At 43.6% G+C, this 27,500-nt stretch overlaps 2 protein-coding genes across 5 annotated transcripts in view; one reads left to right on the plus strand and one right to left on the minus strand.

The window, feature by feature from the left end:
* LOC143284909 (uncharacterized) overlaps positions 1-10,411 on the plus strand; it is a 140,596-nt gene extending 130,185 nt beyond the window's left edge. For all 4 annotated transcript variants that reach the window (XM_076592048.1, XM_076592049.1, XM_076592050.1 and 1 more), the window contains 5 exons: positions 2,482-2,565; positions 4,750-4,865; positions 7,321-7,591; positions 8,085-8,228; positions 10,194-10,411. In XM_076592048.1, coding sequence (XP_076448163.1) covers positions 2,482-2,565; positions 4,750-4,865; positions 7,321-7,591; positions 8,085-8,228; positions 10,194-10,389 — 811 coding nt within the window. In that variant the 3' untranslated portion in view covers positions 10,390-10,411. The remainder of the gene's footprint in view (positions 1-2,481; positions 2,566-4,749; positions 4,866-7,320; positions 7,592-8,084; positions 8,229-10,193) is intronic.
* A 7,806-nt stretch (positions 10,412-18,217) lies between these two features.
* Positions 18,218-27,500, minus strand: part of LOC143284914 (COMM domain-containing protein 7-like) — a 14,648-nt gene continuing 5,365 nt past the window's right edge. The window contains exons 4-9 of the mRNA XM_076592056.1: positions 27,312-27,368; positions 26,048-26,085; positions 24,728-24,818; positions 22,330-22,379; positions 20,200-20,248; positions 18,218-18,984 (exon numbers count right to left, since the gene is read on the minus strand). Coding sequence (XP_076448171.1) covers positions 18,908-18,984; positions 20,200-20,248; positions 22,330-22,379; positions 24,728-24,818; positions 26,048-26,085; positions 27,312-27,368 — 362 coding nt within the window. The 3' untranslated portion in view covers positions 18,218-18,907. The remainder of the gene's footprint in view (positions 18,985-20,199; positions 20,249-22,329; positions 22,380-24,727; positions 24,819-26,047; positions 26,086-27,311; positions 27,369-27,500) is intronic.

Raw genomic sequence — 27,500 nt, forward strand, 5'->3', positions numbered from 1 at the left:
ACATTCGAATATTATATGGTTGCTAGATAAGATGCATATCTGTCAGTACAGTGTCTGTGAGGATCTGGGTTCGAATCTTGCTCTCATCACCCTTTCTCCTAAAGTTTGACTGGGAAAATCAAAGTGAGCCTCTAGTCATTCGTAAGAGTCGATAAACAGTGGTTCCGTGTGCAGCAGGTACTTGGTGCACTGAAAGAAAAAAGCCCATGGCACTGAAAGAAAAAGAAAGAAAAAGCCCATGGCACTGAAAGAAAAAGCCCATGGCACTGAAAGAAAAAAGCCATGGCACTGAAAGAAAAAAGCCATGGCACTGAAAGAAAAAAGCCCAAGCCCATGGCACTGAAAGAAAAAAGCCATGGCACTGAAAGAAAAAGCCCATGGCACTGAAAGAAAAAGCCCATGGCACTGAAAGAAAAAAGCCCAAGCCCATGGCACTGAAAGAAAAAGCCCATGGCACTGAAAGAAAAAGCCCATGGCACTGAAAGAAAAAAGCCCATGGCACTGAAAGAAAAAAGCCATGGCACTGAAAGAAAAAAGCCCAAGCCCATGGCACTGAAAGAAAAAAGCCATGGCACTGAAAGAAAAAAGCCCAAGCCCATGGCAATGAAAGAAAAAAGCCATGGCACTGAAAGAAAAAAGCCCATGGCACTGAAAGAAAAAAGCCCATGGCACTGAAAGAAAAAAGCCCAAGCCCATGGCACTGAAAGAAAAAAGCCATGGCACTGAAAGAAAAAAGCCCAAGCCCATGGCACTGAAAGAAAAAAGCCCATGGCACTGAAAGAAAAAAGCCCATGGCACTGAAAGAAAAAAGCCCATGGCACTGAAAGAAAAAAGCCCATGGCACTGAAAGAAAAAGCCCATGGCACTGACAGTGTTGTCCTCTGGCAAAATTCTGTGGAAGAAATCCACTCTGATAGGTATGCAAATATAATTATATGTATGTGCATATGCACTCAAGGCCTGACAAGTACGTTGGGTTATGCTTCTGTCAGTCGTCTGTCTGGCAGATGAGGCTTATATGGATTTGTCCAAACGCATTTCTGATTATAGTAATGGTATTCTAAATTCAGGGACCTAATTAAACAGCAATTTTCATGCTTATTTTAAGCAATATTGACTGTAGTTGTGACCTGTTTTCTGTGGTTCATGATACGGGTCTTTTCTTTTTCTTTTTTTTTCTTCTTTTTTGACTCACTTGTGTAAACAAAGTGAGTCTATGTTTTAACCCGGTGTTCGGTTGTCTGTGTGTGTCTGTGTGTCCGTGGTAAACTTTAACATGGACATTTTCTCTGCAAATACTTTGTCAGTTTTTACCAAATTTGGCATAAAAATAGGACAAATTCAGTTCTTTCCATTCATCTTGTTTATACAATATCGCACCTCTGGGATGGGCACCAAAAAAAAAGAAAGAAAGAAGCCTAATTATATGCAAACTGCATTTACTGTTATATTATTTGTATTCACCTAAACTTGGCACTTTGACCTCTTATTCTGACACAACAACAAGAGGAGTCATTATTATCATTTTTTGTTCAAACAGGAACTTCTTTTGCTAAGCATGGAATTTTTATTTATTTTGCAAACGTTTTGATGCAGAGTGTAAAAAAGGGAAATTATTCTGTAATTAATGCTAGGGGACTTAATTTATCGCAAGTGAGTCTTGAAGGCCTTGCCTCTCTTGTTTAAATTTGCATTGTGTTTAAAGCCAAACGCTTGATAGAAATGACATACTGCCTTCACTGTTAAAGGCACAAAAATTTCCATTCAAATAGTTCCCACAATACAGGATACCATACTAGTGCAGTTGGTGTACACACTGATTGACACAGAGCTTTGGTTCTGTTTTTAGGTCATGTTTGCTTTGACCTTGGTCGCAGTTGGCAACATTTGTACTGGAAATTGCACCGTATAAAAGTTATTCATTGTTAGTGTGTGTGTGTGCGTGCGTGTGTGCGTGCATGTGTTTGTGAGGTTACAATGCTCTGGTACGCGTGTGTAAGTGGGTAGGCGTGTTAGTGTGTCCGAACAGAATTCTGTGTTAGAAAATAAGAAATATTTTAATTCTTATGCAGTTTTGTTTTTAGTGCAGTTGATATTTAATGTCAGTGTGTGTGTGTGTGTGTGTGTAATGGAGGGACATTTATATATCTGTGTGTGGGGGGGAGGGGGGGTGTTTGTTCTATGAAATGCATTTTGTTTTAATCTCAGCCTTATTTATTTCATAGCTTTTATAATTTTTAGTGTGCTTTTGCATTTGTATGAATACACTGGATGTTTTCCATTGTTAGATAGCGGTTGTTGTGTTTTTTTAAGGCATGTTTATAGTCAGCTACGATGTAAGGCGCTTTGGGCAGCATTGGTGCTGGATATCGCGCCATAGAAAAAATACGTATTAATATTAGTAATACTAGTAGTAGTAGTAGTAGTAGGAAATTGAATTACGGGTAATTCCTAGCACTGTGTGACTGTTGTGTTTCCCAGAGACCCGGCCAAAGGCAGCGAGAAGCTGTACGTGAACAAAGGGGTCACCTTTGAGGAGAAGTGGCATGAGCGGGTGCTGGAGAGGTATGTGCAGTGCTGTGCAGCGGTGGTGTAGCGCCAATGCACCTCCCTTAGAGAAGCCAGTGTCCCACGAGGTTCGAGTCCCCCGGGGATGATTTTAATTTACTCCCTCATCTACAAGACCCGGGTGCTAGTCATTCAGATGAGCCAACAAGCCGATGTCCCATGTACAGCACACACATAGCGTTTGTGAAAGAAGCCACAGCAGCAACAACCAAAAATGCCACTCCTGGCAAAATTCTGCAGAAAGATCCACTTTGAAAGTAAAAGAAAAACACTTGCAGACAGACATCGAAAAAAGGGGAAAATATATATATATATATATATTGGTCGTGTTGTAACGCGGTAACATGCTCTGCCAAGGGAGAGCAGCCTGATTTTCACACAGAGAAATTTGCTTTGGCTAAAAAAAGTAATGCAATACAATACAATACAATTTAATACATTTTGACCCAGGCCTAAGTTAAGAACCTTGGGGGTCCTGGGGAACTCTTACCATAAATCTTGGGGTGACCCAGACCACGCCTTCAGAGGGTCACTCGGACGCTGCTACATTCTAATCAAAACTGCATTGCTGCACATTTACCAAGGCCGGTACGGTACGGTACGGCTTCTGGTCATGATCGCCTGGGTTTGTGGGGCTGAGAATTGGCAAAGGGAAACAACTCTTGTTTGTGGTGGGTGATCCTGGCATCAGACTTGAGCATGATCTTCACTCTTTTTTGTGTGTGTGTGTGTGTTCTAAAAAAAATTTCAGAACGTCCCAAACATCAGCTTCATAAACATACAGCATGTCTTTTTCCATTCACAAAGCCTTGGGTCACACGTATGTATGTGAGGTCAGAGGTGCTGCTTTGAACACACGTGTACACAGCTTCTCTGAAGGCCTTCATCAGCCACGACACATGGGAGCTGAATGCAATGGACAGACCAAAGTGGCGTTCAGCTGTCCACAAAGGCGCCAAATCCTGTGAGGCCAACAGAATCGCTGCAGCAGAGCAACGCAGACAGGCCAGGAAAAGCAGTGCCAGCAAGTCCCCGACAGCCGCCACCATCCCCTGTCCACACTGCGTCAGAACCTTCCGGGCGCAGATTGGCCTGACCAGTCATGTGCGCACCAACAGAGCCCAACCCACCCACCCCCAGGATGACTAGATGGTCCTCGTCGATCCCGATGGACGAACCACACACACAGAGAATATAGTCATGGCAATGCATTCACCAACACACCACCTCCTCTACATTTTCTCGTGTTCTGTTTTTACTGGTCTGATAGCAGAGTGGGAAAACGTAAAACTGAAGACTGCTACTCATGTACACAGGAAATGGTCATGATGTGTTAACCACTACATGTGTACACAGATAATCGGCATGAGGTGTAAACCACTACACATGTACACAGAGAATTATCACGATGTGTAAACCACTATATGTTTACACAGAGAATGGTCATAATTTGTAAACCACTACACATGTTCACGGAGAATAGTCACAATGTGTAAACAACTACACGTGTACACAGAGAATAGTCACAATGTGTAAACCACTACACGTGTACACAGAGAATAGTCACAGTGTGTAAACCACTACACATGTACACAGAGAATGGTCATGAAGTGTAAACCACTACACGTATACACAGATGTGTAAACCACTACACGTGTACACAGAGAATGGTCACAATGTGTAAACCACTACACATGTACACAGAGAATAGTCACAGTGTGTAAACCACTACACATGTACACAGAGAATTGTCATGAAGTGTAAATCACTACACGTTTACACACAGATGTGTAAACCACTACACGTGTACACAGAGAATAGTCACGATGTGTAAACCACTACACGTGTACACAGAGATGTGTAAACCACTACACGTGTACACAGAGAATGATCACAATGTGTAAACCACTACACGTGTACACAGAGAATGGTCACAATGTGTAAACCACTACACGTGTACACAGAGAATGATCACAATGTGTAAACCACTACACGTGTACACAGAGAATGATCACAATGTGTAAACCACTACACGTGTACACAGAGATGTGTAAACCACTACACGTGTACACAGAGAATAGTCATGTGTAAATCACTACACGTTTACACAGAGATGTGTAAACCACTACACGTGTACACAGAGGATAGTCACAATGTATAAAGCACTACACGTGTACACAGACACATGCTGCTCCGAATGCAACGAGTGCTGAGGGCCCACGCAGCTCAGCAGAGACGCCAGATGATGCACCAGCAGCGAGTCAAGTCGGCACCGCAGCACAAGGGGCACTTGGCAGGTGTGTGTGAATCAGAATCCGTTTAAATGTCAGTTAACTCACTCAGTACGGCCAGTCCTCTCTTCTCCTCTACACAGACCCCTCGGATGTCCAGTGGGTGTCTGAATGACCCAACCTTTAGCTTCCGTCGTCAGAATTGTGGTATTCTTTGTCAACATTCACCTCTTCAGTATAAGAGCCTTCCGCTTGCAATATTTTGATGATGGTAACTGGGGTGAAACGCTGTTAACGTCATCTCTTTTGCCGTTCGTGTGGAGAGAGTTAACCCTTCACAAGGTTTATAAGACACGCATGCAAAGTTACGTGTACCGCTCACAAAAAGCAAAACAAAATTATGATGATAATGTGTGTGAATCGGAATCCGTTTTAATGTCAGTTAACCCTTCACAAGGTTTATAAGACACGCATGCAAAGTTATGTGTACCACTCACAAAAAGCAAAACAAAATGATGATAATACATATGGAAGAAGAGATTGAATCGTTCCTATCCACTATGGCGTTTTTGGCAGCAGTTATTGACACAGTTTCCAAACATTCACACAAGTTTATCTTCCAGTATTAGCTGACTGGTTTTGATATTTGAAAGGTATTTTTTGAATTTTGTGTATGAATTCTATTCTAATTTCACTGTATAATTGGCAGTCATCTGAGAAATGGTGTGTGTGTGTGTGTGTGGTGGGGCGGTGGGTGGAGTGTGTATATGCATGCGGGTGAGAATTAGCATGCACAAGCTTTTATATGTATACGCATGTGCGTCTGAAATACTACTGTATTTGTCCTTCGGTTTCCAATCTAAGTTTGTTCTTTGTATGTACTATCCAGCCCCCCCCCCCCCCCCCCCCCCCATTATCCCTTGTATCCCCGATGCAATTGTTAAGTCTTTTCCATTGTACTCTGTACCATTCTTTTCTCTTGAACGAGATATACATGCTAAGTTGAAACTTTCCATTCTGACTATTAAGAAAACGTTTGACTGCATCGACACTTTGTGTTGTGGCGTGTTTATAACCAGGGTGAGAGATGCCACTGAACTGTACACCTGATTTGAAACTTTCGATTCTGAGCGAAGGAAACTTGGCAACATCCACCGATTTCTTTCCCTGTGCTCATTTGTTTTGAAGACGGAAAAGGTTGTCAGTTTACGCTACATTTCTTCCCTTGGTTTAAACAGTATTTTATTTGGAACATGTCACAATACAACACAGATATCGATGAACAGGACAACAAGAAAATCTTATATAAAGTCCTGTCCTGTCACATGTACATACTGAATATGTGACGGATGTCATCATAACTAGAAGACGTGAACATACATGAGTTTTGAACAAAACTAAGCTGAGATATATTTCTTCCCTTTCACTCTTTTATCAGCCTTTTTTACAGGGCATTTTAGAGGGGAAGAAATGTAGAGTGTATAGGTTATTTATATCAATTACTACTTTTTTCTGCCTTCGGAATTCTTCTTCTCCTGCGTTCACTCGTATGCACACGAGTGGGCTTTTACGTGTATGACTGTTTTTACCCCACCATGTTTTCAGGGGTGTGCATGCTGGGTATGTTCTTGTTTCCATAACCCACCGAACGTTGACATGGATTACAGGATCTTTAACGTGCGTATTTGATCTTCTGCCTGCATATACACACGAAGGGGGTTCAGGCACTAGCAGGTCTACACATACGTTGACCTGGGAGATCGTAAAAATCTCCACCCTTTACCCACCAGGCGCCGTCACCGTGATTCGAACGCGGGACCCTCAGACTGACAGTCCAACGCTTTAACCACTCGGCTATTGCGCCTGTCTCTGCCTTCGGAATGAAGCTGAATACAAAGAACACGGAGAAAGAAATAATGTGGATATTGCCAAAAACTTTGTGATATACTGACACTTGTGTGTGTTGGCGCGATGTGTTGACCCAAATCATTTACATTTGTTTGCTTATTTGTTTGTTTATTTATTATTAGTATTGTCAGTGGGGGTTTTTCCCCCCTACATTTCATGTTATTTCCTAATCTATCTGCTTACCTATTTTTTTTCTTTCTATTTTATTTCCTTTTTATTTTGTTTGTTTGTTTCTTTATTCGTTGATTTGATGATGTATCCATTTATTTATGCTCTTTTTTTTGTCTCCTCGAGGCCTGACTATGCATGTTGGGTTACGCTGCTGGTCAGGCATCTGCATAGCAACATATATGATGAATAGCTTACGATTATGTGATTTGTCGGAAATGCAGTGACGCCTCCTTGAGTAACTGAAAACTTGAAACTGAGTTTCAGTTTCAGTTTCAGTAGCTCAAGGAGGCGTCACTGCGTTCAGACAAAACCATATACGCTACACCACATCTGCCAAGCAGATGCCTGACCAGCAGCGTAACCCAACGCGCTTAGTCAGGCCTTGAGAGAGAAAAAAAAAAAAAAAAAACGAGCTGAGGTGAAGTGACCTGTTGACCCCCAGGTTTAGGAACAGCGGACTCTCCGGGCAAGCTGTCCCGACCCAAGACAGCCAACCCCTCCTTCCTGCACGCCCAGGTCCCCACGCCCGCCCCCACCCCCACCCCCAGTGCCAGTCGCCCCCAGACGGCCGTCGACAAAGGAGCGGGAGGAGCATCGTGGGAAGGTGGTGGTGGTGGTGGCGGCGGGGGAAGGGCGGCGGCACTGCAGGAGAAGCTGCTGCAGCGACAGGTGCAGAGAGAGAAGGAACAGCTGGGGGATGAACAGCCCTTCAGGTGAGAGGGAGTGGAGGTGAGGGAGGGGGGGGTAGCGGCACCTGTGTGGGTGGGTGGGTGGGTGTTGTGTTTGTGAACAGCTAGGGGATGAACAGCCCTTCAGGTGAGGGAGGGTGGGGGGGAGGGGTACCAGTGTTGGTGGGTGGGTGGGGGATGTGTGTGTATGTAGTATGTAAACAGCTAGGGGATGAACAGCCCTTCAGGTGAGGGAGGGTGGGGGGGAGGGGTACCAGTGTTGGTGGTATGGGTACTGTGTGTGGGTGGTGGGTGGCTGTTTTGTGTGTGAACAGCTAGGTGATTAACAGCCCGTCACGTGAGAGGGGGCGGGGGGGGGGGGGGGGGGGCTATGAGGGGGTGACGGCGGCGGCACCTGTGTTGGTGGTATGACCAAGATACGAACCCAGGGCCCTCAGATTGAAAGTCCAATCCTGTAACCACTCGGCTGTTGCGCCCGTCTAACAATGAGAAGAATTTCCTGGTGTGTGGTGTGCAGGTTCCGTCTCCGAGAGACCTCTGGGGAGAGCAGCCCCGCGGCGCCCCGCCAACACAAAGTGCGGGTGGACCCCTGGCTGCTGGACCCCCGCAACCCCCGCGCCCTGCGGCCCCCCTCCAGCAAGTCCATCCCCAGCAAGTGCAGGTCACACAGCTGATGCTTCTGCTCCTCCTCCTCCTCCTTCTCCTTCTGCTTCTTCTACTTCTTCTGCTCCGCCTTCTGCTCCTTCTCCTCCTTCTGCTCCTTCTACTTCTTCTGCTCCTCCTCCTTCTACTTCTCCTGCTCCTCCTTCTGCTCCTCCTTCTGCTCCTCCTTCTGCTCCTTCTCCTTCTGCTCCTTTTACTTCTTCTGCTCCTCCTTCTGCTCCTTCTTCTGCTCCTCCTTCTGCTCCTTCTGCTCCTCCTCCTGCTCCTTCTTCTGCTCCTCCTTCTGCTCCTTCTTCTGCTCCTCCTTCTCCTTTTCCTTCTTCCTTCTCCTTCTTCTGCTCCTCCTTCTGCTCCTTCTCCTTCTGCTCCTTTTACTTCTTCTGCTCCTCCTTCTGCTCCTTCTACTTCTGCTCCTCCTTCTGCTCCTTCTGCTCCTCCTTCTGCTCCTTCTCCTTCTGCTCCTTTTACTTCTTCTGCTCCTCCTTCTGCTCCTTCTACTTCTGCTCCTTCTACTTCTGCTCCTCCTTCTGCTCCTTCTCCTGCTCCTTCTCCTGCTCCTCCTTCTGCTCCTTCTCCTTCTGCTCCTTTTACTTCTTCTGCTCCTCCTTCTGCTCTTCCTTCTGCTCCTTCTCCTTCTTTTACTTCTTCTGCTCCTCCTCCTGCTCCTTCTTCTTCTGCTCCTTCTTCTGCTCTTCCTTCTGTTGCTTCTTCGTCGTCGTCGTCTTCTACTTCTGATCCTTCTTCTTCTGCTGCTTTTTCTTCTTCATCATCATTATCGTCTTCTGTTCCTTCTTCTTCGTTGTCTTCTTCTTCTTCTTCTTGTTTTTTCTGCTTCATCTTCTGCTGTTGCTTCTTCTTCACCATCTTCTGCTTTTTCTTCTTCTTCTTCCTCTTCTCCTCCTCCTCCTCTTCCTTCCACTTTGTCATCATCATCTTCTTCTGTTCCTTCTTCATCTTCTGCTTTTTCTTCTTCTTCTTCTGCTTCTTCTTTGTCATCTTCTTTCGTCTTTGTCTTTGTCATCGTCGTCTTCTCTTTCTGTTCCTTCTTCATCATCTTCTTCCTCTTCTTCTTTGTCATCACCTTTTTCTTCATCTTCTGCTTCTTCTGTTGTTGTTTTTTTCTGTTTCCTCTTCTTCATCGTCATAGTCTTCACCATCTCTTTCTTCATCGTCATTGTCATCATCTTCTCTTTCTTCATCGTCATTGTCTTCTTCATCATCTTTTTCTTCTTCCAGAAACTTTGCCATCTTCTTCATCATCATCATCTTTTCTACTTCGTCATCGTCATATTCTTCTTCTGTTGCTCCTCCTCCTTTTTCTCCTTCTTCTTCTTCAATGTCTTCTTCATCATCATCATCTTTTTCTGTTCCTTCTTCTTCTCCATCATCTTTTTCTTGTTCTTCCTCTTTTCCGCCTCCTCTTCCTCCTCTACCATAGTCTACCATACCTAAGTGTAAGGTACCTTACCTTACCTTACCTTGTTACAGTCGCTACGTGTTGCTGAGTCAGTCCTGCATGGTGTCTGATGTGCCCACCCCTACAGTCCCTTACCTTACCTTACCTTACCTTACCTTACCTTACCTTACCTTACCTTGTTACAGTCGCTACGTGTTGCTGAGTCGGCCCTGCATGGTGTCTGACGTGCCCACCCCTACAGCCCTTACCTTACCTTACCTTACCTTACCTTGTTACAGTCGCTACGTGTTGCCGAGTCGGCCCCGCACAGTGTCTGACATGCCCACCCCTACAGTCCCTTATCTTACCTTAACGTACCTTACCTTACCTTACTTTACCTTACCTTACCTTACCTTACCTTACCTTACCTTGTTACAGTCGCCACGTGTTGCTGAGTCGGCCCCGCACAGTGTCTGACATGCCCACCCCTACAGTCCCTTACCTTACCTTAACGTACCTTACCTTGCCTTACCTTGCCTTACCGTACCTTATCTTACCTTGTTACAGTCGCTACGTGTTGCTGAGTCGGCCCCGCACGGTGTCTGACATGCCCACCCCTACAGCCCTGGAGGAGGAGTTGCTGGCAGCCAGGTTCCCTGCCCAGAGTATGAGGCTGCTCCACAGTGCTGGGGCTGCCCTCCGCCCCACCCCCCCGCACACCTCGTACGGTATCTCCTATACGCCCTTCTCTCTCTACAGCTGATCGCTCCCTCCGTCCGTCCACCCACGACCCCCCCCCCCCCCCCCCCACACACACCTCGTACGGCATCTCCTATACGCCCTTCTCTCTCTACAGCTGATCGCTCCCTCCGTCCCCTACGACCTCCCACCCCCGACCTTCCCACACACAAACATCTTACGGCATCTACTGCACTCCTTTCTCTCTCTCTCTGCAGCCGATTGCTCTCTCCGCCCCCTGCCTCCTCCCTCCAGCCCAGCACACATCTTATGCCATCTACTACACTCCTATCTCCCTTCCACAGCTGGTCGCTCCCTGCCTCTACCCCTGTACCTCCCACACACACACTTCCGACAGCATCTCCTGCACTCCATTCCCCCTCTAACAGCTGATACCCTCGACATTCCCGCTCACAAACATCTTACAGCATCTACTACACTCCTTTCTCTCTCTACAGCTGATAGCTCCCTCTGTCCGCTGCCTCCTCCCCCCCCCCCCCCCCAGCACACCTCGTATGGCATCTCTAACACTCCCTTCTGTCTCCCCCCCCTCCCCCCCCCCCGCCCCCCTCTACTGCACACTTAGTGCGGCATCTCCTGCACTCCTTTCTCTCTCTACAGCTGATCGCCCCCAGCCTCCTCCACCCCGCCCCCTCCCCCGCACACCCCCCTGCACGCACCTCTTACGGCATCACCTACTCTCCTTTCTCCTACAGCCGATTGCTTCCTTCATCCACTGCCTCCTCCTCTGCCCCTCCCCACCCCCCAGGAACACATCCTACGGCATCTCCTACGCTCCCTCCTCCTACAGCTGGTCATCACGCACCCCCCCCACCCCCCCCACACTCCTCCCCACCCCCCAGGAACACATCCTACGGCATCTCCTACACTCCCTTCCCCTACAGCTGGTCATCACGCACCCCCCCACACACACACTCCTCCCCCCCCCCCCCCAGGAACACATCATACGGCATCTCCTACACTCCCTTCCCCTACAGCTGGTCATCACGCACCCCCCCCCCCCCCACACACACACACTCCTCCCCCCCCCCCAGGAGCACATCATACGGCATCTCCTACACTCCCTCCCCCTACAGCTTGTCATCACGCACCCCCCCCCCACACACACACTCCTCCCCACCCCCCAGGAACACATCATACGGCATCTCCTACACTCCCTCCCCCTACAGCTGGTCATCACGCACCCCCCCCACACACACACTCCTCCCCACCCCCCAGGAACACATCATACGGCATCTCCTACACTCCCTCCCCCTACAGCTGGTCATCACGCACCCCCCCCCTCCCCCCACTCCTCCCCACCCCCCAGGAGCACATCATACGGCATCTCCTACACTCCCTTCCCCTACAGCTTGTCATCACGCACCACCCCCCCACACTCCTCCCCACCCCCCAGGAACACATCATACGGCATCTCCTACACTCCCTTCCCCTACAGCTGGTCATCACGCACCCCCCACACACACACACACACACACTCCTTCCCACCCCCACCATCACCTGTTTCTAAAGCCATGCCGATTCATTGCAAGTGCAGGTCGGCATCAGCTGTGCTCACCTTAACCCATTCAACCCTGAGGGGTCTACAGCCTGGGCAGGCTTTCCTGACACACTGATTGTGGGGTAAAACGCAGGATGTATACTGATACCAATTATGTTTTTTTTTTACCCCCCTCCAATTTTTTTTTTTTTTTTACATATATATGGACACAGCTGGAAATATTGTATAAGGTGGTTCCCTTTGTCTGCAGTTTAAGCAAATGTAGGAATCATGGAACAAGATCTGATGCCAGAGCATTGCTCAGGCAGCAGGGCTGAATGAGTTGACCCTTTCGCTGCTGACGCATTTCGCTGCTGACGCATTTCGCTGCGGTTTGTGGTGATAAAATTGACAAAAGAATGGGAACATTCTTTTTTTAAATCATGCTTGTCATCTTAGTTCAGTCATACTTCCAAAGCTGTTGGAGATAAAAAAAAAAAAGAAAAACAAAAAAACAACTTTTAATTAAAAAATAGGGGGGGGGAGAACATAGCACAGACATACGAGAAGACGTATCACCATGATGTGTTTGCTACTATCGACACTCACAGTGATAATCATTTTGATAAGATGCAACTCGACTTACACACGACACACATCACCACCTTCCTTCCCAGAGCACAGGGCAATCAAGGGAGGAAATTCTTCTCACCTCAGACAACTTCTCTGCCGAGCTGAACGAAACGGAAAGAGCATGGTGTTTGGATGTACAGTGGGCATCCAAGACAACACATTATTTGTGTGCCCAATGAGATACACCGCATGCCAGCAGAACAGTCAAGGGTTTAACTCTTTTGCCGCCATAGGCAACTTTAGTCGACCATCAGTTCACCACCATTGGCAACTGTAGCTGATATCAAGGGGTCATGTTAGAAGGACCATTTTTCACAGTGTAACAAAGCTGTACAGCTGCAGTCAGTTTCCTGTGCAGTACAACAGTAACTAAGTTTTACACCCTGACTGAGTTTGAAGTGAACAAGTCCTTTGTTTATTTTTTGACATGATCAGATTGTGTGACTGAGAAACGTTGAGTCTAAAATATTTGGCACTTGGGACAGTTTTTCACACAGATGCGGCTTGTTGGTGAAGGAGTTAAAGCTGACTGCATTGATGAATCTGGAAAGTTTATTCAAGAAGTGATCTTACCAGGAAAGATCTTGTTAGGAATATCTTCATTTTGTGTGTGTGTGTGTGTGAGGAATATCTTCATTTTGTGTGTGTGTGTGTGTGTGTGTGTGTGTGTGTGAGGAATATCTTCATTTTGTGTGTGTGTGTGTGTGTTTTAAGTTTCTTTCTTTTCACTCTGCCATGTATCTGTGTTTTTTCAACATTGTTCTAACAGAACTAGTGTGGTGTTGATATCAACACAGTATCAAACGATTTCTTTCATATTTTGTTTGTGTGAGAATACAGTCCAGTGTCAAACAATATCTCATGTTTCCATTCGGAAATGGATTTCATTGAAAAAAGATATTTAAGCTGACTTTATGGAGGGGAAAACATCAGAAACGTACTTGAATTATAGACCATGAAGTGGGAGAATATTAAAAGAAGGAACAGCATTCTAGTCTTATGCTTTCCCTATAAAATGTTTTAATTTTTATTGGAAATCACAACGAAGTGTGTGTGTGGATGTTTGTGTGTACTGTTCATATTGTGTGGACTGTGTTGCATTGCAACGTGTACTGCTTTTAATGTGACAAAAGTGTGTGTGTGTGTGTGTACAAGTGAGAGAGACAGAAACCTTGTGTGTGGACAGAAATGTCTTTAGATTCCTGGATTGATTATACCGTTACTGACTGACTGAACATGGCCTGGGCACGCTAAAAAAAGAAGATGAAGAAGAAGCTTATACCATGACTATGATGTGACTTCAGTGAATAAGGAACACTAAAAAAAATTATGCTTATATGTTTTGTTGACTCTCTCCCACACAGAGAATGCAGATGCTCCCAGTTGCAGTTTCTGAAGGGTTTCCATTTTACATTTATTGTAATCTTTGCAGAGTTATTTTCAGATAAGAGCAGGGATGCTTAGTTCTTATCTGCACTCGTTTTCCTCCACACTATTATGTTGTACAGGGGGGTTAAAAAAAAAAAAAAAGAGAGAAAAAAAACATGAGGGGGTTTGAAGTCAAGCCCTTTTTTTTTCTTTTTTTTTTTAAGACTTCCTCCACTTCTTTTTGGAAAGTGAAGACACCTAGGCTTGGATTTAGTATACCCTCTCTCTCTCTCTCTCTCTCTCTATATATATATATATATGTATGTATGTATATAAAAGGCGGCAATACAAGGGCATCCAGGAGTCATGACCTGGCCCGGCCCCCTTAGAGTGTAAGGAGTTAAGGGCTGAAACTCTTGACTGAGGGGGGCTTCTTCTCTGAAGACCTTGTACTGTCCAGCTCTCCCTAGAGTTTCTTATCACTGTGTGTGTGTGTAAATATGTAAATATATATATATAGAGAGAGAGATATATATATTTATAATGACCTATCATTTTCATGTCGACTTATACATATCACAGCACCCCCCTCAACCCAACCCTACCATCACCTCCCACTCACAGAAGATGGTAAAAAAATAAAAAATAAATCAATAAATAAAACCCAATGAGACAGGTCTTGATAAAAGACGACAATCCAAGGCGACACCCAAGCTGTTGTTTGACTCAAAAGGCACAGTCGCAGGAAACTCCATCTGTTGCCCCTGTCTCGGGGGTATCCCGCAGGTCAAAAATTCCATTGGCCTGAAAAATTGTTTTGAAATTCGCTTGCGAAATACTTTACATATTGCTGGTCATTCTAAGATGGATAAAAATTCTATGTGTGGTTTTTTTTTTTCCAAGTCCGTTATTGTTCTGTCATTGTTGCTTGTTGCTGGGCAAATTTTGTTTATTTACAAACAAAAATTATACACAATTGTGTTTTCGAGAGTTTTATCATACTACACTTATATGTTCATTGATGGCTATTTTCAAAAGTTATTGTTTTGTATTTTGAAGAGTTTTGATTAACTGAATGGTTTTGATAAATGACTATAACCCGGTTTTTTTTTTATGGGGAACCTTGGCTGGAATTGATGTGCCATTGAAACGTTCATTTCCACAAGTTTGTATATCATTCCAAGCAGTCATTTTGTGATGATTAGCTGGGAGAGATCATTGTGTGTCAAAAGAGTGGTCACTGAGAACTATGTATCTTCTTGTCAAGCCAAAATCAAAAATATATTTGATTTCCTAATATTGTGTTGCAAGTGTGTGGTGTGGAATACCAAGTGTAAAGTGTGAACAAGTATGCAAGCTTTTTTTTTTTTTTTTTTTTCAGTGGTGTTCAGTATAACACAGTAGCTGCTGTGCTTCCAAAGATTTTTTTTTTTCATGTATTGTGATTTTAATCACAACAGATTTCTCTGTGTGAAATTCAGGCTGCTCTCCCCAGGGAGAGTGCGTTGCTACACTACAGCTCCACCCATTTTTTATTTTTTTTGTATTTTTTCCTGCGTGCAGTTTTATTTGTTTTTCCTATGGAAGTGGATTTTTTTTTTACAGAATTTTGCCAGGAACAACCCTTTTGTTGCCATGGGTTCTTTTACGTGCGCTGAGTGCATGCTGCACACGGGACCTCGGTTTATCGTCTCATCTGAATGACTAGCGTCCAGACCACCACTCAAGGTCTAGTGTAGACGGGAGAAAATATCGGCGGCTGAGCCGTGATTCAAACCAGTGTTCTCAGATTCTCTCGCTTCCTAGCGGACGCATTACCTCTAGGCCATCACTTCAAAAATAGGACAGATTTACTGCAGTAGACGAACACAGATTGGAAGCATGCACACACACACACACACACACACATATGCAAAGCATGTTATAGAAAGAAAAATGTGTATTGACATTAATTTCACAAAAATAAACATTAAATCCTCATCTAGGTCAATGCAGCCTGTGCTAATAAAATACAAATTGGCATGCATTCCATCAAATGAGTTGTAGCTACCTGTGTTGTTAATGTGTGTAACCTGTTGAATTTTAAGATATTTTTGTGATGTCAGTCATTGAATTTTAAGGTATGTGTTCTTCAGTTTAACGTCTGGCCACATAATGTGATTCTAGACAAAAAAATTAAATAAGGCGATGTTTTAGTGATGTCAGATATTGAATGTTAAGGTGATGTTTTAGTGATGTCAGATGTTTAATGTTATGATGATGTTTTAGTGATGTCAGATATTGAATGTTAAGGTGATGTTTTAGTGATGTCAGATGTTTAATGTTATGATGATGTTTTAGTGATGTCAGATATTGAATGTTAAGGTGATGTTTTGGTGATGTCAGATATTTAATGTTATGATGATGTTTTAGTGATTTGAGATATTGAATGTTAAGGTGATGTTTTAGTGATGTCATATTTAATGTTAAGATGATGTTTTAGTGATGTCAGTTGTTGAATGTTAAGATTAGAGTTGTCAGGGAAATCTACTGTCTCCAGGTTCATGAAAGATACATGTACCCTAATGTGTCATGTCTTTCGAGTGGTGGCCAGGGCACTTGTCTTTCGGACGAGATAATAAATCAAAGCCAAGGACAACAACCCCTTTGCTGCCTTGGGCACTTTTACCTGTGCTAAGTGTGAACTCCACATGGGACCTTGGTGTTATCATCTCATCCCAAATGATTAGTATCCAGACCACTACTCAAGGGTTTAGCGGAAGGGGTGGGGGGGCCGAGAAATACTACCATGTGTGGAATTCGATCCCGTGGGCTCAAATGTTCTAGCTTCCTAGGCAGACACGCTGCCACTAGGCCGCCACTCTACAATTCTGTTTGTATAGAGTTTCAGTTTCAGTAGCTCAAGGAGGTGTCGCTGCGTTCGGACAATTCCATATACGCTACACCACATCTGCCAAGCAGATGCCTGACCAGCAGCATAACCCAACGTGCTTTGTCAGGCCTTGAGAAAAAAAAAACAAACAAAAAAAAAACTACATAAATAATAATAACATAATTAAAAAATAAATAAATAAGTAATAATAATGAAAATAAAATAAATAAATAGATAAATAATTTTTTAAAATAAATAAATAAAAAAGACAAGTTAACACACAGAGATGGCACACTCGTGTCCACCAATTTGATCAACAGGAGGTACTTGTATGAGCTATGTAGTTGGGTTTTTTTTCCCCAAGTTGCAGCTGTTGAACTTTACCACACTCTCTTCATTGTGATACTTACATCTGATTTAAGTTTATTTAGACTGTGATTGTTCTGTTTTAATCAAGTGACCAGTAATTGGAAACAAGAAGGGAAATGACAGAAATGAAATGTGCTGATGTATTGTAAAGCTAAAGCTGTTTTGTTTCTTCTTTTTTTTTTTTTTTTTTTTGCTAGTGATTTGTGTGCGTCTGTGGGCACGTGTGTGTGTGTATCTGTGTGCATGTGTGTGTGTGTGTGTGTTATGGTGGTGGGGAATTTTTTCTTTTCTGTTGATTTCATATGACATGTCAATTTTCCTGGCCTGGGGGGTTCATAAACTTGATTTGTCATGAGGGAAGGAAAAAAAAAACTACACACACACACACACAGACTCTTGCTAACACTGGCACACAACACACACACACACACACACACACACTTGCTAACACTGGCAAACAACACACATGCACACACAAACACACACACACACACACATAAACACACTCGCTAACACTGGCACACACCACACACACACACACATAAACACACTTGCTAACACTGGCACACAACACACACACACACACACACACACACATAAACACACACACTAACACTTGCACACAACATACACACATAAACACACTAACACTTGCACACAACACACACACACACACATAAACACACTCACTAACACTTGCACACAACACACACACACACACACATAAACACACTAACACTGGCACACAACACACACACATAAACACACTAACACTGGCACACAACACAAACACACACTCACTAACACTGGCTCACAACACACACACACACACACACATAAACACACTCACTAACACTGGCACACAACACAAACACATAAACACACTCACTAACACTTGCACACAACACACACACACACACACACATAAACACACTCACTAACACTTGCACACAACACACACACACACACACACATAAACACACTTACTAACACTGGCACACAACACACACACACACACATAAACACACTCACTAACACTTGCACACAACACACACACACTTGCTAACACTGGCACACAACACACACACACATAAACACACACACTAACACTTACACACACACTCTTTGATGAACACCAGGGAGGTGGCACACAACAGATGTTTTTCATCTTGAGCAGTATATGTATATATTTCACAACATTGTGTGGAAAGTAATTTCTTATCAAGGTGAATATTGATAGCTTGAACTCTTGAAGAATTCAAACCGGTCTTCGTCATGAATAACACACATGCACACAAAGAAACGCAAACACATGCACTCACACATGCTCCATTCAAACCAGTCTTCATTGTTTTAGGAAAAATCTGATTGAAAACAAAACTTCTACATGAATAACACACACACACACACACACACACACACACAGAATCAAAAAAAGTAATCCTTTCCCCCCGTTTTGGGTGTCGAGGATACTATAGCTATACAAAACATTGGATCACAACTTCAGTCTAACAATATCAAATAAAACACACACACACACACACACAAATAATGAATCACAACTTCAGTCTAACAATATCAAACAAAACAAACACGAAACAAACAGGCACAAACACACACACATACACATTGAATCACAACTTCAGTCTAACAATATCAAACACACACACACACACACACAATCAGTCCATCAACCACACATTCAAACGATGGAGAAAACAGAAAGACCACCATACATACACAGTACAGCTACCCATGCAGCACAGTTACCGATAACAAATAAGCACAGGCAGTGTGCAGCTAACTCAGATACTCCAGGCTGGCTTTGGCCTTTTCCATCTCGTGTAGAAAGGAGTAGAACTGGGGCAGACTCAGCTCTGGAGAAAACAAAGACAGTCCATTCAAATTCAATTCAAAAACACTTTATTAATCCACATGGAAATTAACGTGCGCAGTCACAGGCTCGTTGTAGACACCAACGTAAAAATGAACATGTGTACCATACAATACACTAAAGCAAGTCAGATATAAACTCTCAGTAGCTGACTAAAACAACCCCACACCCATGCACCCCCCACACATGCGCACACATTAAGACTTAAGTATTGCACAACAATGTATACCGACAGAAAATATCCAGCATAAAATATAAATATTTAACTCTCACCCTCATCCCCCCCACACACACATACGTATAAAGACAAGGTAGTGTACAACAATGTCAACAACAAAAAATCCAACAAATAGATCGTATATAAATGTAAAATGCACACACACACATGCACACGTTAAGACAATAACGTATTGCACAACAATGTAAACAAATAAAAACATCCAGCATATTAGAACATCCATCAAATAAATCGTGTTTAGAAGTAAAATGCACACGAGCACAGACACACACACGCATGAACGCTTGTGCGCCCGCACCCTCTCACAGCATATATCACGCCAATGAAATCGGCAGTAAACTAACATTAAGATACATGAAACCCATAAAATCACAAGCGCGTACACACAAAGTAACGCTGTCATGAGTGAAGTAGTGCGTCACATTGTGTTTTCGGTTACTGTTTTTTTGCGTGTACTGCCTTCTTGATTCTTTTATTAAAAAATCTTTATTCTGTTCGCAGTTTTCACACACACACACACACACACACATGGACGCACAAACATGTTCACATGCACACACACACACACCTCACACAAAAATATATGCATGCCTACGCACACGTACACATACGCGCATGACAAACACACACATGAACATGCTCATATACATATACACATGCACACACACACTCACACAAACACACGAACACACACACACACACACACATATACATTCATACTAATACTCCATGTGACCCTGGTGCATTTAGAAATGATAATATATTACAATGAAAAGGACAAAAATAAAGTTGAAGGTAAGCTAAGTAGAGATTCAACTTTGTTGTCTGTAGATTCACAGAAACTTGTCTTCTGGTTTGAGCACTCCGGAACATTAGACATATTAAGCGCGATCACTTTTTTAGAACATGAGCATTCAGTACAGTTTGCATTTACCGCAAGATTTGAATTCAAGGACTCACCCATGTACACATTCTTGGTCCCGTTGCCGGTGTTGATCACCAGTTTCAACTGTCATGCAACAACGGCAGGAATCATGTCAGTAAATGACATATGTCACATCAACAAACATCACACAGCACGTCAACAAACTGCATGCATCACGTCAGCAAATGACGCACATCGCATCAACAGATAGCACACAGCACATCAACAAATAGCACACATCGCATCAACAAACAACACACAGCACGTCAACAAATAACACAGCTCATCAACAAATAACACGCATCACATCAACAAATAACATTTAACAGCAACAGGTAAGACACATCACATCAATAAAGAACACACAGCACGTCAACAAATACCACATCAGCAAATAATACACATAATATCAATAAATAACACATCAACAAATAACACATCAGCAAATAATACACATCATATCAATAAATAACACATCAACAAATAACACATCAGGAAACAATACACATCATATCAATAAATAACACATCAACAAATAACACATCAGCAAATAATACACATCACATCAATAAATAACACATCAACAAATAACACATCAGCAAATAATACACATCATATCAATAAAGAACACACAGCACATCAACAAATAAATCATGAACACAAACATGAGTCTTTTGCCTTTCATCCTTTTGTTTTTTTCGTTTGTTCCTTCTTGTTGTTTTTTAGTTTTGCACGCAAGTGAAAGTTGGGTGTGAAAGCCGCTCTGACCTTAGTGCTTTATGAATACATTTATAATTATCTGTTATCATCATCGATGCCAACTGTTCTACAGCCCTCTTGACCGAAAGAGTGGAGATGTAACTTGGGTAAGACTCCCCTATAATAGACTCCCCTATAATCTAAGTCTAGCACAACCATAGTCTGGACAGCAGTAGCCCTGTTCCGATGGTTGTTGTTGTCTCGTTCGTCATTTATCAGATGGATTTCCCCGTCTCCTCGACAAAGGTGGCAGTACATCGCAGGTCCTCCAGTCCTCCGTAGGGCCAGTCGGGCCAGGTTTTCTCGCGGAGCGCTTGGTGGAGCGGACAGGACTGCAGCAGATGTTCTATTGTCTGGCTGCCTGTTCTGCAAGGGCACTGCTCTGTGTCGCTGATACGGAGTTTTGTTCCGATGGTCATAGTTGGACACAACTGACAATCAGACGTTAGGAACGGATGAAACAGAGCCACCATGACAGAACTGGGTAGGCACTGGGACTTGATTCCAGTGTTTGCTGATGATCAGGGGTTCAAGACCCCCAGTTCAGCCTGGCACTGTGTCCTGAGGAAAAGTACTTTCCTCCCAACTGTCCTCAATCCTCCCAAGGTGTGAATGGAGTACCTGACTTCAGATGGTGAACTTTTTTTCTTTTTTTTTTTTTGGCTGCCCCATCATCTGCACCGTTTCAGTGGCGTTACTCCCATGCTGCTCATTCTTAATTCCCCCATACACAGCCACACCCGGGTTCGTCCATCCCAGTTCCAGCGTCGGCAGTCCACGTGGAACCATCAATGTTAGGTCACCAGGAGGCCACACACCAGAGGAGACCCTGTGCTGCTGCAGAGTCACTTTGGTGGTGTTCAGTGGTGCGTGTTCTGATCTAACGTACTTAGGACACCACCTACTAAGCCCCCCTCTAACGACAATAATGGCTTAGTCGTGGAGTCCCAGAGTTGAGACCGCCACCACGTCCCCCAAACAACAGCCCCCCATGAATCTGCTGACACTGAAGACATTGACAGGACTCACCCCAAGCACAGAAGTGGAGGGGTATCGAAACTGAGGTCACCATGAGAGCAGGGCATGAAAGGCCACAGACTTTGGGACTGTTACCTTGTCACACAGTCCCAAACCAAAATGGACCTCCATAGCAACATCGTCATCATCATCGTCATCCTCCTCCTCCTCCATCATCATCAATATAAAAAAACAAAACAGACGGGGAACTTTAACACAGCAGCAGGAGAGGACTGGGCCTCACCTTCCTATGCCGAGACCGGAACACAGTGGATATGGATTCACTGCCCTGACGGCTGTACTTTAAACGCTGTGGAATCTTTAACCTTTTTTTTTATAACGAGAGGAGAAGAGGAAGGTGAAAACGAAAGCCGAACACACACAGTTACCTGCAGGAAAGTGTTGCCCACTCGATCCAGTTCACTGCTGGAAGCAGTCACTGCAAACCAAACCCCACCACCACAATGTAAATAATATCTTAACTGGAAAAACAAGTATCAAGTACTGAAAAAAAAAAAAAAAAAAAAAAAAAAAAACACGACTACATCATCCACATCCCAAATATGTTCAATATTTGAGCGACATATGATATATCAAAACTCTTGAACATCAGTGCTTAAAGGTAATTCATGAGGAAAAAAAAGACTGATGTGCTAATACTTATTTCGCCTCTTGGTTCATTTACTTATGTCCTGTACAATATCAGTGCTGTAAATAATGTCATGAATGCAGTTGTATGTATGTGAACAGAAAGGACACACACTGACTAATACACCAGGTCATTCAAAAGTCCAGATATTCCATCACAATTATTGTAATTGTATCATCAAATAGGGATGATCAAATGTCCATACTTAGAAGTCACACAGACATGTAAACTGTAAAACTGGTGTGTGTGTGTGGGGGGGGGTGGGACCTATCAGTGAGGAAGGCATGATGTTGATGCACCACCACCACCACCACCAACAACAACACCAACAACAACAAAAGGGGTGTTCCATGATCTGCAGGCAACTGAGGTGGACAACGAGGGATGGACATAGGCTGGTGTTTTTGTTCAGGTTTCTCTTTAATTCTTTCTCTTTTTTTTTCTCTCTTTTTTTTCCTCTCTGACAGCCAAATAAATGTAAGTCACACAAGGAAAACTTTTTCACAAATGCGCTCACATTCTACTGTAAAACAAGGTTTGAAAATTTTGTTAAAAACTTAACCCCACTGTAAAAAACAAAAAAAACAAAAAAAAGCAAAAACAAAAAACCCACCACCACCACACACTGTGACCCTCTGGTGCACACAGTCAGCTGGGCATATCTTTTGATAATGAATGGAAAAAGTTAACATGACATGAGGGACTGGTGCAATAGCTGAGTGGTTAAAGCGCTGGACTTTCAATCTGAGGGTCCCGGGTTCGAATCTTGCTAACACTGCCTGGTGGGTAAAGGGTGGAGATTTTTCTTATCTCCATGGTCAACATATGTGCAGATCTGCTGGCTGGTGCCTGAACCCCCCTTCTTGTGTATATGCAAGCAGAAGATCAAATTTGTATTTGTATTTCTTTTTATCACAACAGATTTCTCTGTGTGAAATTCGGGCTGCTCTCCCCAGGGAGAGCGCGTCGCCATACTACAGCGCCACCCATTTTTTGGTATTTTTTCCTGTGTGCAGTTTTATTTGTTTTTCCTATTGAAGTGGATTTTTCTACAGAATTTTGCCAGGAACAACCCTTTTGTTGCACACGGGACCTCAGTTTATCGTCTCATCCGAATGACTAGCGTCCAGACCACCACTCAAGGTCTAGTGGAGGGGGAGAAAATTTCGGGGGCTCTGCCGTGATTCGAACCAGCGCGCACAGATTCTCTTGCTTCCTAGGCGGACGCGTTACCTCTAGGCCATCACTCCACTAATATGCGCGTTAGAGATCCTGTAATCCATGTCAGCGTTCGGTGGGTTATGGAAACAAGAACATTCCCAGCATGCACACCCCTGAATTGGAGTGTGGCTGCCTACATCGCTGGGTAAAAAACAGTCATACATGTAAAAGCCCACTCATGTGCATAGGAGTGAATGTGGAAGTTGCAGCCCATGAATGAAGAAGAAGACGAAGAAAATGACTGAGGGATGGGGTAGGTGGGTGGGTGCAATGGAACGAGCAGCTGTTTGTTTTTTGGACGTCATGTGTGTGGTGGTGTGGAGGTCATGTGGATGGTTTGGAATGTTCAGTCTTGAACTGTGATGTCTCGGGAGGGGGGGGGGGGAATCACACACACACACACACACACACACATTCACACACACTCAATCGAGCAAACAAATCCCCCCAGACAAATTTCAGAGCTAAGAACACTATAAACTCAATTCTAAAAGATGCACACACACACACACTGTGCACACATGCAGCCCAACGTCCATACGTGCTGAGAAATATGGGAAGGTGCCATTATTATTATTATTGTTATTATTATTACTACTACTTTTTTTATATTATAATTATTATTTATTTATTTATGTACACTTATATTTGACTTTATCAAGTTTTTGCGCCTTGTGCATATTATTAGTAGTGGCAGTAGTCATTTTTTATTTATCTATTATTTATTCACCCCCTTTTTTTTTCTTCTTTTTTTTTTCTCAAGGCCTGACTAAGCGCGTTGGGTTACGCTGCTGGTCAGGCATCTGCTTGGCAGATGTGGTGTAGCGTATATGGATTTGTCCGAACGCAGTGACGCCTCCTTGAGCTACTGAAACTGAAACTGAAACTGAAACTGCCTGCCCACACGGGGGTCTCACCTCCAAACTTCCACTCCATATCCACCAGCTGGTTGACCATCAGCGTCAGGTCCAGAGCTCCCTTGGACAGCACGGCTTGGTTGGCCTGAAACTGTCCACACACACACCTGTCTGTACTGTATTGTGCTGTGCTGTGCTGTGCTGTGTTTGTAAAGTGCTGCACTGGGCTGTGTTATATTGTGTTGTGTTTCTACTGTGCTGCGTTGTGTTGAGTTGTGCTGTGCTGTGCTGTGCTGTGTTTGTAAAGTGCTGCAGTGGGCTGTGTTATATTGTGTTGTGTTTCTACTGTGCTGCGTTGTGTTGAGTTGTGCTGTGTAGAGTTGTACTGTGCTGTGTTGTGTTGGGTTGTGCTGTGCTGTACTGCGTTGAGTTGTACTGTGCTGTGCTGTGTTTGTAAAGTGCTGCAGTGGGCTGTGTTATATTGTGTTGTGTTTCTACTGTGCTGCGTTGTGTTGAGTTGTGCTGTGCTGTGTTGTGTTGAGTTGTGCTGTGCTGTGTTGTGTTGAGTTGTGCTGTGCTGTGCTGTACTGCGTTGAGTTGTACTGTGCTGTGTTGTGTTGTACTGTGCTGTGTTGTGTTGAGTTGTGCTGTGCTGTGCTGTACTGCGTTGAGTTGTACTGTGCTGTGTTGTGTTGTAAAGTGTTGCACTGTGCTGTGTTATATTGTGTTGTGTTCCACTGTGCTGTGTTGTGTTGAGTTGTGCTGTGCTGTGTTGTACTGCGTTGAGTTGTACTGTGCTGTGTTGTGTTGAGTTGTGCTGTGCTGTGTTGTACTGCGTTGAGTTGTACTGTGCTGTGTTGTGTTGAGTTGTGCTGTGCTGTGTTGTACTGCGTTGAGTTGTACTGTGCTGTGTTGTAATGTGTTGAGTTGTACTGCGATGTGGCGTGTTGTGTTGTACAGTGTTGTGTTCTACTGTGTTGTGATCTACTGTGTTGTGCAGTGTTGTACAGTGTTGTGTTGTACAGTGTTGTGTTGTGTTGTGCAGTGTTGTACTGTGTTGTCCTGTGTCCTGTCATATTGTGTCATGATGATGACCGTCAGCGTAAGGTCAAGAGCCCCCCCTTGGGCAGCACGGCCGGGTTGACCTGAAACTGGCCACACACAAAGATCTCTCCACACTGTACCGTGCTGTGTTTTGCTGTGCTGTACGGTGTTGTACTGTATTTTCTTGTGCTGGTTCGTGTATCACTGTACCGCATTGCATTGTGGTGTGGTGTGTTACGTGCACACACACACAGACACACACACACACACACACTGAAGCAAACTCATAAGGGTGTTGTACAGATACCAAAGCGAGTAAGCCAATGAATTGTTTACCTGCTGCGTGAAGAAGGTCGCTTTTTCCTCTGACAGTCCTGAAAGAAAGAAAAGCCCTGCATGACGGTTATCACAAACACCGAAAATGTCGTCACACTGTCGTCACCCCTGTTGCCTACAATCACTGCAAGCACCCTGAATAACTACATACCCAGCCCATATAGTTACTGAGAACATATATTCTCTCATACGCACACATACATACATACACACATATAGTGACCAACAAACATAATATATACAGAGATAGAGAGAGAGAGATATGTACTGACAAATACATATACAGATATACATATATTTATATAGACATATAGACACACATATACATAAAGACACAAATATCATGTGTGTGTGTGTGTGTGTGTGGTGTATGTGTGATTCGTTTTTACATTATTTTGTTCTTTTTATTCTTTTTTTTTATTCTGTTTTTTAATGTATTAATCAATGTATATTGTATTGTATTGTATTGTATTAATGATTTGTAACAACAGATTTCTCATGATGAAATTCTGTCTGCTCTGCTACAGTGACCCATTTGTTTCATGGCCATCCTTTTTTTGTATATTTTCTACCTGCCAGTCTATCTGTTTTCCTGTGGACAACCCTTTTGTTGCTGCTACATGCTCTATGTACCGTAAAGTTCGGTCTATTGAGCACACTGGTATATAAGCCAGCCATCCATTTTTTTGTATATTTCCTATGGACAACCCTTTTGTTGCTGTTACATGCTCTATGTACCGTAAAGTTCGGTCTATTGAGCGCACTGGTATATAAGCCGCACCCACTAAATTTTGGAAAAAATTGAACTTTATGCACACATAAGCCGCACCGGTTTATAAGCCGCACTTATTTCCGGTACCGGAACACATACTGATACTAAGAAAAGCTGTCGATACTGTAGGTTATGAAATAAACACAAGCGGGAACAACACAAAGAAAAGCAAGCGAAAATACTGCTAGTGCCACAATCCGCAAATAAGCCGCATCATTGTATAAGCCGCAGAGGTTGAAGCTGGGGTAAAAAGTCGCGGCTTATAGACCGAACTTTACGGTACATGCCGCACACAGATCCTCAGTTTATCGTCTCATCCGAATGACTCATCAGAAAGAATAAATATTGACGATAAAAATGTTTATCAAAAATAGATTTTAAAAAAGTACCAAGTTGGGCTGTTTCCAGAATCTGAAAGCATGTCCTTCATTTGTAGACAAAGACACAGATATTTTTTTCTTCAGTAACACATTCCTGTTAATTTCTTCGTACCCAGGTTTCCCAGGTCTTCTTGAAGCTGGCTCGGGCTGAGGCTTTTCTTCAGTGCATCTGCACACACACAACACACACACACACACACACACACACCATAGAAATACATATAAGATATATGTATCATCCTCTTCATTATTATTACTCCTGTTATGATTATGATGATGATGAGGAAGAGGAGGATGATAA

This window comes from Babylonia areolata, chromosome 8 (genome assembly GCF_041734735.1).
Source record: "Babylonia areolata isolate BAREFJ2019XMU chromosome 8, ASM4173473v1, whole genome shotgun sequence".
Lineage (NCBI taxonomy): Eukaryota > Metazoa > Mollusca > Gastropoda > Neogastropoda > Buccinidae > Babylonia > Babylonia areolata.